The sequence below is a fragment of the Acinonyx jubatus genome, chromosome E2 (assembly GCF_027475565.1).
Source record: "Acinonyx jubatus isolate Ajub_Pintada_27869175 chromosome E2, VMU_Ajub_asm_v1.0, whole genome shotgun sequence".
Lineage (NCBI taxonomy): Eukaryota > Metazoa > Chordata > Mammalia > Carnivora > Felidae > Acinonyx > Acinonyx jubatus.
The window spans coordinates 56,276,247-56,289,741 of NC_069396.1; the positions used below are offsets into that span (position 1 = coordinate 56,276,247).

The window sequence follows — 13,495 nt, forward strand, 5'->3', positions numbered from 1 at the left end:
TCAGAATCTGACCTCCTCTAATCTATCCTGGGAAGAGAGGAGATCCCAGAGCCAGGCCAGACCTGAACGCAGTCTCAGAAGGGAGTGGATCTGGTTTGGGGGAGGGAGGGAGCTGCCTGAAGATTCTTCCTCCCTCTTGGGTACTTCCTGCTCTGTCAGTCCTAACCCTAACCCAAAGAGCAGGAGTTCATACTATTTTAACCTATTTAGTCTACTTCCTGTCTATTTCATAAAAATAAAACAAAAAGCAACTTAACATGAACACTTACAATTTTCTGGGACAATTAGAAAACTTGTATTCCTAACAAGAATGTAAAATAAATGCTACTACTACTGTTAATAAAAACTCTTTGGTCCACAGATGACCCATCAGAAGTGACACCAGAACTCACACCACAACACAGAAAGGGAAGTGGCCCAACTTCAGCAAAGGCCCCTGTGTTCCCACCTCTTCCACTCACTGACTCCACAATCCTAAATTCAACAATGTACCCACTTACTCCAACCTAAAATTTCCTGCATGGTAGAGATCGTGACTTTTCATCTGCTTTTTTTTTTTTTTAATGTTTATTTATTTTGAGAGAGAGTGAGAGAGTGAGCAGGGAGGGACAGAGAGAGAGGAAGAGAAAGAATCCCAAGCAGGCCCTGAGCTATCAGCACAGAGCCCAACAGGGGGCTCCCACAAACCTTGAGATCATGAACTGAGCCAAAATCAAGAGTTCAACGTTTAACCAACTGAGCCACCCAGGCGCCCCCATCTTTTTTCTAATGACCAGATGCCATGGAAATACTCTGTTTGCATCCCTATACTTTTTCAGTGTTCTTTACCACAGTACCAGGAACCTGAAATGACCCCCACCTGGGCACCATGAAGGAGATTCCTTCTATAGAGGGAGGAGGGAACCCTGGCTGACTCCTCTTTCTCTGAGATGGAAGCAGATTCAGATTCTGGTGCCAACCTAACCCCAGTCTATACAGGACATCCGCAAATATTCCTAAGAGTCCCTAGTACTGGAGGGAATGTCCCCATTGAGACTGACCTGATGCCCCCACAGGGATCCAGGTACCAGAAACCTTATGCTGAGTCTGGGCCATCAGGTAGAGCATAGGCCTGTCCTGGTACAGCAGTATCCCTGATGCAGTTGGGATGTTTTCTCTCCCTGAGCAGGGCTCTCTGGAGTAAAAAGCCTCTACTGCAGTTAACAGAAGTTGCAGGTAGCTGTAGTTGTGGTCATGGTTCTAGATATTTTGAGTCTTAACCTTGCATTCTTAAAGGATCTTCTCCTCTCCTTAGTTTGGATTAATGCAGGACCTACTGTGGCAGGTTTCAAGGCCTATGCTTGTTGCCACTTAGAGACTCTGCACTATCAGTAACACTAGTTTCTGGAAGGACCCAAACATGTTAACCATTTTGTGGAACTGTCTTCAGAACCCCATGCTCAGGTAAATGTTGGGCATAGATAATATCTCAGGTTGAAAGATACACATTCGAAGATATTTCGTGTATCTCTGAATTCTTTCAGGAGAAACTCTTTCATTCGTGATTGGACTCTGACCTTATCTACTGGAACCATTAATACAACATAGTTGTATGGATAATTATATAATAATTATTAAAGGATTCATTGTATGGCTATAATTTATCATTTATTACTAAAATAGATTCTCTGTATTATTCACAGTTTTACATACAATGTGACTGGCTTGTAATTGTACATACACTCTGTGAGGCTTGAATATATGTTGACTGACATGGAGAAAAACAGACTAGAAACTTTCTCATGAGAAAAACAGACTACACTTTTCTCATGAGATGAGGAAGTCCTGTAATTCCTCCAGGATACAGAGAAGAACATGGAAACACAGTAGTCATTTCTCAAAAGAATAAAGGGACGGGCAGTTGGGAGACACACATTGATTAAGGCTCAGGTGTTCACTTCCCTCCATATAGTCTAAGGAAAAAGAGAAAAATTACAAAAATGGAAGAGAATGTATAAAAAATTACAAAGATGGTCCCTAGGACAAGAATGCTTGGGGTAGCTGTTATCTCAGGGGAGGATCTAGGTATGATACTGTTCCTATCAATATGTTGGCCCCTTGGCTTGTGCACAGAATGAAAACCATTAGTCCTAAGGAGAAAACATCTGGGGTACATCTGAATGCTGCAGAGAGTAAGTCTATGTGTTTGCTACAAAGTATAGCAGAACAGGGTCTGATACTAGGTGTTCTGATCTATTTCTTGTTCTTCTTGTCACACACATACATAGCAACTGTGATATTTACCAGGTCAAGTAGGATCCAGCAGAGGATATTGGAGGGGCCAATGGAATGTGGGACTGTTACTTAATGCTTTGCCCACCTGGAGTTCCTGGGATTGGTGGTGATGGCCTGGTAGACAGTCAAGGACCAGAGTTGGTAATGGACTCACCTCTGGAAACTCTGAAACTAGAATATAAGTCTGCATCCAAAATCATAGAGAAAATGTTTCAAACCAAAGGCTGCCAAGGTGTCTGGGATTCCACTAGAAGGAATGACCAACACTTGGCTACATTCAGATGACTCATAAAAACCTCTCAAACTTGCCCTGGTTCCACCACAGTAAAGTAAAATGATGACATAAGAGGTAGAAATCCTGCAGGTGTCCAGTGAAGATCTGGACCAGGAAGATCATTCCGTCACATTCTCAGCTGCCATTTTCCAGGGTTCAATATTTACATTCAAAACCAGAAAAAAATCAGCATAGAAACATGACTTGTGGGCTACCTTTTCCGTAAAAAATGAAATCTACAGTTCTCACCAAGTTGTTATATAGTGTTTGCACTGTATGGTCTACTGTCATTAATGCTTTGTTCTAATGATTTTAACGTTCATGATTTTATGAATTTGGACTAATATAATTATCACTTATCTTAAGTGATAAGAGCACTAGATGCATCATTTGTTCTATGGAAACAACTCTAGGTGGGCTCCGGGGGGGGGGGGGGCGGAGGGGGCTGGCCACTAGAAAGACCAAACTATGATCAGAAGCTTAGAACATTTACATTCATCTCCCCCCACCCCTTACTCCAGAGAAGGGAGAAAAGCTGCAAATGGAGTTAATGACTGGTCATACCTACATGAAGAAAATCCCATTAAATCCCAATAGCATGGAGTCTGCAGTTTCCAGGCTGCTGAACACATTCACACAGGGAGGGTGACACACCCTAACTTCACGGGGACAAAAGCTCCTGAGCGGGGGAACTTCTCCAACCTCACACTACATATCTCTTCATCTGGCTGTTCATCTGTATCCTTTATCATATCCTTTAATAATCTAGTAAGCATAAATGTCTCCCTGAGGTCTTCAAGCCTCTCCAGCAAGTTGATGGAACCCAAGGAAGAGATTATCAGAATATCTAATCTACAACCAGCCATTCACAAATATGGGTAATAGCCTGAGCTTTTGAATAGTATCTGAAAGTATGTGAGGGGAGGGTTGGGAGCAGTCTTGTGGGACTGTGCTCTTACCTGTAGGGCCTAACAACATCTCTGGGTAAACAGTGTTTAAATTGAGTTAAACTGCAGGATATCCAGGTGGTATTAGAGACTTGCTAGTTGTGGGGAAAGCTCCCACCCCATATTTATGACCAGAAGTCTAAGAAGTAAATTGTTCTGTGTGTGTAGTAAGAGTAACACACAGGAGAGAAACGCAGTAGGGAAAGACAGGGTTTTTCCCTTCATAGAAAATAAACAATAGGTTTTTTCTTTTCTTTACAACTGACCAAAATAATTTAGTTCAAGAAAGATTTAGTGATCATCTAAATATTGGTAGGGTCAACATTTGAACCTGGGTACCTACAGCAACAGGAGGAATTGAAATGGCCTTCCAGAAAAAACACCTGTTCTTTGATTCTCTCCTCTGTTTGACAATCAATGCTTCACCCAGAAGTCTTCACATGGAACCTCCATGGTCTGAGACTTGAGAGTGTACATTCCAGCCCTGGAAACACACATATGACCTGAGTGGAAATTTAATTGACTACTGAGGACCAGATACACAAGTCTGACTTCCAGGGTTAAAACACAGGAGAAGCCCAGCCTACATATGAGCCCACTTTCACATCTGGAGAACCAAGACCAGGGTCCCCCCCCATAAATAATTCATGATCATCTGTGCTTTTAACTGCATTCTTGATGCACTCATAACTTTATTGAAGATGACAACCATAATTATGCACCCAGATTTTCATTCTCAAAGTACATTCCCAAAACAGGCCCCACTGGCATCACCTGAGAACTTATGAGAATGGAAAATTGGGGGCTACAGCCCAGACTATTGAAATGGTGACATGGAGGGGCGCCTGGGTGGCTCAGTCGGTTAAGTGTCCGACTTCAGCTCAGGTCACGATCTCTCGGTCCGTGAGTTCGAGCCCCGCGTCGGACTCTGGGCTGATGGCTCAGAGCCTGGAGCCTGCTTCCCATTCTGTGTCTCCCTCTCTCTCTGCCCCTCCCCCGTTCATGCTGTGTCTCTCTCTGTCTCAAAAACAAATAAACGTTAAAAAAAAAAATGGTGACATGGGAAAAAATGGCTCAGAAATCTGAAATTCTTACAAGTACACCAGAGGACCCTCACGCAAGATAAATTTTACAACCTGTGCAGTAACTGAGTCACAGGTCATCCATGAGTTAAGTAACTCTTTGAAACCATCTATTTGTGGCGATGTTAGTGATATCACACACACACACGCACACACACATGCACACAACATGCACATTTTCTTTATTCATAAGTATACCTGACCTTATCATAGGTTCTTCTGGCTTTTTTTGTCTTCCATGTCTTACTTCTCTCAAGACCCTCCCTGAGCTTCCTGAGATCACCCCCCAAATACACTGGTCTTCACATTCTTTCATCAAAATAATCCAACTTAGAGTAAATGGGAATTTATTCAAATATTTCATCAAATAACATTTGAAACACATATAGCCAAGCCTGAATAGATGCTATAACTTGTAATAGAGTTGAATATAGAGTTCTTCTCACTATGAATCTGCATTTAATGATTTTTACTATAACAGCATGACCAATCGCAGGCTTAAGCAGCTCTTCATGCCCAGCCCTGAGGAATTAGTCCTCCATTTGCATACATGATAAAATTATTGTGAATCTGGGTAGGCCTGCTCTAAATTTCAGGTTGTTTCCAGAACATCTGATTCCAGTTCAAGGCATGGTGTCCTTTGTGTCAGATGCCTTGAAATACTTCAGGCAACACTGGCCATTCCCAAAATTTCATGTGTCCACCTGTGTTACAGATAAGTTGTTACTTAGAGTTGTGACATGGCAGTGTTCTTCTCAATGAGATGAAGAGAAAAGTGCCTTAAAGGGAAGACCTTCCCTCTGAAAAAGGAGTGGTTGGAAAACACATTCCCTAAGTCCCATCAGATTTACACTCCGTCTTTGCTGCGTGCAACACAGTTTGGTGGCTGACAGTGGGGCAAGCATCTTTGGCCATGAGAGAGCAAGTGTGAGCACAATGTCTGCAGGTGGACAATACCACAAGGAAGAAATAGAAAAACTAGAGCACACCCTAAGGTGTATGAGCCACTTTATCAGATATAAACATCTACCTACTCACTGTATACATAACCCAAATGATGCATCTTCTTTTCTATAAGTACACATTGGCCTTTTCATGGTATAGCTGAACACAAAGCAGCAATTACCCAAAAATGCATCATTATATTTCTTTTTTTAAGTTTATTTATTTATTTTGAGAGAGGGTGGGTAAGGGCAGAGACAGAGAGAGAGAAAGAGAGAGAATCCCAAGCAGGCTCCGGGTTGTCAGCACAGAGCCTGACACAGGGTTAGATCTGACAATGGTGAGATCATTACTTGAGCTGAAAGCAAGAGTTGGATGCTTAACCAACTGAGCTACCCAGGCACCCCCATTATTATATTTCAGTTATGCCAATGTTAAATGTGAGCATAGCCTGCTGTCCAACTTCATGATCTCAGTTTCCACAACTGACAGAAATGCTCCACATAGGATGGGATAAAAATAAAGTATGAGGTGAATGAACATAGGGGCATCTAGCCTAAAAACTAGGTGGACTGTCCAAGGCAGAAATGTATGCTGATGAACTGCCCCCCAACTCATCAGTACCTTGCACAATCCTCACAGTAGAACACCCATCATGGGGCTCAAGCAGAACTGAGTTTCCTGCCAGCTGTGGATCAGCTTCACTGGAACGTCATCCATCTACAGTGGATCAGACTGATGTTGGGGTTCTGTGCCTAAGATTCTAGTGCTTTGTGGAAGGACAGCACACACCTCCTGATCCTGCCAGCGTCCAGAAGGCTTCCTCATTTCCAGCATCTACTCTGCCATGTGACATGGGAAAGCTATGCCCACAACGTTTCCATCTTCCAGCAACCCCTCTCCATCCACTGCCACCGATGTTAGCCTGAAAAGTACAGTAATCTCTGTCATCCAACATCACCTGTCCTCAGCACTGCAACAGGGACATATGAAATCATGAAGAAAGGATCTGACTTCTCTGAAACCCACGTCGTTTCCCAAGTCTCCATCTCTGTCACATTTGCTGATCACACGTAGCTTCCTAAGCCCTTTCAGTGACTAAAAGAGACTCCCTACCATTTGTGTCCCACATTTCAATAGTTCTCCATATTTGCTTTCAGTAGACCTATGTTCCCCTCAAAGGATACCATCATTATGATTCATCTGCCTTCATAACTGTCTCAGTGCCAAGTGCCTGAGTTAAACCTGTGGCCCATTGACACATTGACACCTCTGTCCTCTTATCTCAATGAAGAGGTGACAACATTGTATTTAAATTTTAAACATGACCTCCAATGATCTGTTTAAAGATCATTGCTCAGAAAAATTCCAAACTACTCATGAGAACCTAAAAGGACCTGAGTGACTGATGTGGAAGGGGGGCAGCTGTGATGCATAGGCTGCTGGGATTTGGAGATGAAGAGACATAGAAGAACTGGAGATGATTTGGAAAGAAAACAAATAGAATTTACCTTCCTGGTTCAGAGTCAGTAGTGCAGCCCAGGGACAGATGTCCTGTTTCCACAAGCAGAATTCATACCAATACTTCATCTGGATGTTTTTCATCTCCGACCTGGGGCAGTAACATTACTCCCAATGGAATACTGTTATCTTCCTAAGTACACTATAGCTGCTACATACTCAGCACTGTCCCATGTTTGTTCACTTGAAAGAAATATCAAAACAACCCAAGATGAACACATATTATCTATATTATATGCTTTATATATGGTATTATGATAAAATAAGGTAGAGAAAAGAAAATGTTATTAAGAAAACCATAAGGAAAATGAACTTACAGTACTCTACTGTAAAAAAATATGCCTGTCAGTGGACATGCAACATGGACATGGGTTCGAACCCATGGTGTTCAAGGGTCAACAGTACTTTGTCATTACAGTCTCTTTACTACAACCTTGTTTAATATGTAGTGGGTTAAGGTTGGTACAAGGAAAACAATTCATTCATTACACATCAGTGCTAACACATGAAAATCCGTTCGGGCTTACTAATTAAAATATATCAAGTTTGGGGCACCTGGGTGGCTCAGTCAGTTAAGTGTCATCGGGCTTCGGCTCAGGTCATAATCTCGTGGTTTGTGGATTTGAGCCCCGCATCAGGCTCTGTGCTGATGGCTCAGAGCCTGGAACCTGCTTCAGATTCTGTGTTTCCCTCTCTCTCTGCCCCTCCCCTGCTCTCTCTCTCTCTATCTCAAAAATGAATAAACACTAAAAAAAGTTTAATATTTTTAAATAAAAAAATTATATATATCAAGTTCATTGTGAGCTCAAGCCCCACGTCTGACTCCGTGCTGACAGCACCGAGCCTGCTTGGGATTCTCTCTCTCCCTCTCTCTCTGCCCCTCCCCTGCTTGCTCTTCTCTTGCTCAAAATAAATAAATAAACCTTAAAATATATACTATAAATATAAATAAATATGAATATTTGTAATATTTATATGCATATAAATCACTGCAAAATTACTGTAGGATCCTTGGTCAAAATACAGACTACAAGCATTCAACAACCAGTCTTCTTCCTCTGATGTAATGATCTGAGAGTTATGGTTCCCTTGGTTTTACTTTTCACATTCCAAATATGTGTCAATCAAACTATTTATGTTCTCAGTAAGGTTTCTGGTCAAGAGCAGTCTATAATAACAGTTAAATTTGGGGAAATCAAGTACAATACACCTATTTCAACTGCACAGGGGTAGAGCCTCTAACCATGCATTTTGAAGACTCTCCTAAAAATGATCTAAGTGTTTTAACTTTGGGTTATTCTCTACAATAAATATTATGATTTAGATTATTGTCTTTAAAGTGGTAATAGGCTTAGTGCTTTTCACTATGAATTCTCAGATGTTTATTCAGAATTTCTTTTTCATTATATACAGTGCCAATTTTTTACATATTTGAGGTTTTTAATGCTATATGAGCCTCTTCTTATCTGAAATGTATATTTAAAACAAAAGTATTCCCCTATTCATTACATTTCTAGGGTTTCTTTCCAGGATACACCCTCTGATGAGTTGATGTTGAGTTCCATGGAATGGCTTTGCCACCTTCTTTACATTTGTAAGTTTTGTCCCTAGTAAGCACTCACTGATGTTTACTTCGGTTTACTTAGGTTGTAGTTTTGGTGAAAGGCTTTGCTATAGCCTGTATATTGGTTGGATTTCTCCTGGGTACATATACTCTGATGTCAAAGAAAATTTAAGCAATGGTTAAAAGCTTCACGAAATTCTTTACATCTGTAAGATTTCTTCCCAGTATGTGTTTTCTGATGTTAAGAAAGGCTTGCTTGCTAATTAAAGGCTTTGCCACATTCTGTACATTTGTGAGGTTTCTCCCCAGTGTGACATCTCTGCTTTTGAGTGAATTTTGAAAACCATTTAAAAGCTTTGCCACATTTACTACATTTATAAATCTTTGATAAGGATACAATGACATACAAAAAAGCTTCAGCTTTGATAAAAGACTTTCTGATATTTCCTTTTTTTAATTAAAAAAAATTTAATGCTTATTTATTTTTGAGACAGAGAGACACAGAACTTGAGTGGGGGAGGGGCAGAGACAGAGAGGGCGACACAGAATCTGAAACAGGTTCCAGGCTCTGAGCTGTCAGCACAGAGCCCCACGTGGGGATCAAACTCACAGACCATGCGAGATCATGACCTGAGCTGAAGTTGGACACCCAACTGACTGAGCCACCCAGGTGCCCCAAAAGTGCTATATATTTATGTTGTTTAATTTTTTAAGGATTTGTAAAAAAAAATTTAATGTTTTTGTTTTTGAGAGAGAGAGAGAGAGAGAGCACAAGTGGGGAAGGGGCAGAGAGAGACGGAGACACAGAATCCAAAGCAGGCTCCAGGCTCTGAGCTGTCAGCACAGAGACCAATATGGGGCTCGAACTCACGGACCGCTAGATCATGACCTAAGCCAAAGTCGCACGCTTAGCTGAGCCACCCAGATGCCCCTGTTTTAGACTTTTGATCTTCATTTAAAATTTTCCGACATTAAGAAAAGTTTGAATAATTAATCCTTCCTGTATTTGAAATGGTTCAAATCATTACTTTCAGTATGGACCAGGTGACTTTCCAGAAGGTCCAAATTTCTTCTCAGAGAATATGTACGTTTAAGAAATGGAGTTGGGTCTTTGTGTTCATAAAGACATTGTTCTGCAAACATACCTGTCTTAAAGCAGGTTTTGCCCAAAATGTTTTCTATACCCCATCTCTTGTGGCAGTAAGGAGTCCATCATAGAAGTTTACTTATACCCATAATAACCTTCATTCTGCCTTTCACTCCCTTCAATCACTTTCTCTTTCATGAACTGTGCTTTCTTAAAGTCACAGCTTCCATATCTTCCCAATAGCACTTTATGGAATAAATCTTCTTTGCCTGTCTTTGTCAAAACTCCCAGGTGTCACAGCACACCTGGGATGCTCAGTTGGCTTTGAGCATCCAACTTCTGCCTACGTCATGATCTCATGGTTCGTGGGTTCAGGCTTCACATCTGGCTTGGTGCTGACAGCTTGGAGCCTGGAGCCTGCTTTGGATTCGTGTCTCCCTTTTTCTCTGCCCCTTCCCTGCTCATTCTCAATCTCTCTCTCTCTCTGTCTCTCTCTCTCTCTGTCTCTCTCTCTCTCTCTCTCTCTGTCTCAAAAGTGAATAAACATTAAAAAAATTATTGGGGCACCTGGGTGGCTCAGTCGGTTGAGCGTCCGACTTTGGCTCAGGTCATGGTCTCACAGTTCATGAGTTTGAGTCCTGTGTCGGGCTCTGTACTGACAGCTCAGAGCCTGGAGCCTGCTTTGGATTCTGTGTGTGTGTGTCTCTCTCTGCCCCTTCCCTGCTCATGCTTGCTCTCTCTCTCTCTTCTCTGTCAAAAATAAATAAACATTTATTATTTAATTTTTAAAAAATCATTTAAAAAATATCCCAGGTTTCATAAGAAGACATAACTGAGAAAGTACCTAAGAAATTATCCCACTTGCTACACCTACCTGTATATACTTTAAAATGCTAATGTAAAAAATTCATATCCATCATAGGACATCAGGAAGATGGAGAAAAGGGAAGCACCGGGACTTTCCTCTTCTGTGGAGATACAAACTCACCAAATTGCCTTTTTGAGTGCTCCAGAAGCCTGTTGAGAGAACACGGCACCTCCAGGCTAGCACAAATGAAAAACCACCAGTTTGAAAAAAGAAAGAAAATCTGTTACCCTTGCTCACCAAAGCTGCTCTCTCTCCCTGGCACTCTCTGACAAGACCATGAGAAAACTCTCAACTCTGCTCAGGAGAGGAAGATATGAGTGATGTGTGTGGGCAATAATCTGGCTTCATGGCGGCTGCCCGTCTCATGCATGATGTGGAGGGCTGAGGGAATGGGAACACCCTCTTGATGCATTGTATTGTCCACCCTCAGAACAGGTAAGTACTCGTTCAAACACCAGCGAGACTGCAGAGCTGAGCAACGTCAGGAGAGGGATGCATGGTGTGCACCGAACAAGAAACAACAAACACTTCTTTAATTACACCCAGACATTACACATCCCAGCATATGTTTGACAGGCCCCAGATTTACTACACAAGTGGCTGTTATTTCTATTCTCCATAGAAAGCAAGTGCCTATATCCTGGGACCAGAGGCTGGTTTTTAAATTCCCAAACCTCAGCAAAAGATCGCAAGGCATACACGGAAACAGAAGAATGTGGTCCAATCAAAGGAACAAAATAAAACTTCAAAACTGGCTCTAAATTAACAAAGAACTATTAATTACCTGAGAAAGGATTCAAAATAACTATCATAAAGGTGCTCACGAAGGAAGAGGAGAAAGCAGACAGGTAACTAAAATGATATCTGGTAAATTATGCATGACCAAAATGAGAATCCAAAGAGACAGAAAGTAAGTATAAAAAAACAACCAAACAGAAATTGGGACCTTGAAAGTACGATAACTGAATTTAAAAGTACACTAAAGGGTCAGCAGACTCGATCAAACAGAAGAAAGAATAAAACAACTTAAAGACCCCTTGGGTTTTTTTTTATTTTTATTTTTTAATGTTTATTTTTTGAGAGAGAGAGAGACAGTATGTGAGCAGGGGAGGAGCAGAGAGAGAGAGGGAGACACAGAATCTGAAGCAGGCTCCAGGTTCCCAGCTGTCAGCACAAAGCCTGAAGCGGGGCTCGAACCCACGAGCTGTAAGATCATGACCGGAGCCGAAGTCAGAGGCCCAACTGACTGAGCCACCCAGATGCCCCAAATCATACGTTGAGGGGAGCAAAGTACATGTGAAAAAGGACAGAGTCTAAGGGACTTATGGGACACCAAAAGTGGATGAATATATTCTGAAAGTCCTTCCCTTTCAGAATATATATGTTAAGGGGACCCCCTAAGGCGAGGAGAGTGAAAGGGGGCAGAGAACTTACATAAAGAGCTACTGGCTTATCCTTCTCACAACTGTGGAAAGAAAGACACATATCCAAGAAGCTCAGTGAATTTTAAGTAGGATAGATGTCAAGACATGGGCACAGTGGCACATTATAATTAACATCAAAAATTGCAAATGAGGGGCACCTGGATGGCTCAGTCGGTTGAGTGTCTAACTTCAGCTCAGGTTATGGTCTTGTGGTTAGTGAGTTCAAACCCCGCAGTGCACTGTCTGCTTCCAGAGCAGAGTCCACTTCAGATCCTCTGTCCCCCTCTCTTCACCCCTTCCCCACTTGAGCTCTCTCAAAAATAAACAAACATTAAAAAAAAATCACATGGGGCGCCTGGGTGGCTCAGTCGGTTAAGCCTCCGACTCCAGCTCAAGTCATGATCTCACGGTTGGTGGGTTTGAGCCCCACATCGGGCTCTGTGCTGACAGCTCAGAGCCTGGAGCCGCTTCAGATTCTGTGTCTCTGTCTCTCTCTCTCCCCTTCCCGTGCTCGTACTATGTCTCTCAAAAATAAATAAAATCGTTTAAAAACTTTTTGTTAAATTTTTAATTAAAAAAATCACAAGTGAAAAGAGAATTTTGCAACAGCATGAGAAAAGCAACTTACCTTGTGCAACAGAGCTCCTCTAAGAATATGAATGGTCTCTCAGCAGCACTTACATGAAGAAGTACATGAGATAATATATTAAGTCCTGAAAGATCAGAAACTATCAACCAAAGGTGGTGCATCTGGCACAACTGTCCTTCAAAAATAGAGAAATGAAGAATTCCCCAGGTAAAAACCACTAGACCTGCCCTACAAGAAACATTAAAGGAAGTCTTTCTGGTTAAAATGCATCGACTCCAAACAGTAACTAAAACCACATGATACGATAAAGCTCTCTGGCAAATGTTTACACAAAGATAGAAACCTAGAATGTTTAATTGAGGGAGCACAAATTGCTTCTTTTTATACGACAAAAATTTAAAAAATAAAATGAAAGTATAAAATGATGTATCGAAATTATAGACTACACCACATAAAAGAGAGAATTGGGGTTATTGGTGACATAAAGTGGGTGCAAGGATGGACAGGATAAGTAATAGAGTTTTTTTTTTTTAATGTTTATTCATTATTAAGAGAGAGACAGAGTGCGAGCAGCGGACGGACAGAAAGAGAGGGAGACACAGAATCTGAAGCAGGCTCCAGGCTCTGAGCTGTCAGCACAGAGCAGGACGTGGGGCTTGAACTCATGAGCCACGAGATCATGACCTGAGCTGAAGTCAGATGCTTAACCGACTGAGCCACCCAGACACACCAAGTAGTAGAGTTTTGTATGCTACTGCCAATATCTGGTTAAAATGGTTTCTTACAGCTTTGGGAGGTTTTAAGTAATCCCCATGGTAACCAACAAAAAAAACAAACAAAAAAAAAAACTGTAGAAGACATAAAAAGGAAATGACAATGGTATCAAGTTATGTCATTACAAACATCAAAGAAACATAACGGGA

General features: G+C 41.6%; 1 protein-coding gene across 3 annotated transcripts in view; it reads right to left on the reverse strand.

The window, feature by feature from the left end:
- Nucleotides 1-13,495, reverse strand: part of LOC106980912 (KRAB domain-containing protein 5-like) — a 223,954-nt gene that overhangs the window by 121,033 nt on the left and 89,426 nt on the right. The window contains exon 6 of one of the 3 annotated variants that reach the window (XM_027037273.2): nucleotides 1,790-2,388. The exons of the other annotated variants lie outside the window; for them this stretch is intronic. Within the exon in view, the coding sequence (XP_026893074.1) occupies nucleotides 2,288-2,388 (101 nt within the window). The 3' untranslated portion in view covers nucleotides 1,790-2,287. Of the gene's footprint in view, nucleotides 1-1,789; nucleotides 2,389-13,495 lie in introns of those variants that run through there. 3 annotated transcript variants of the gene reach the window in all.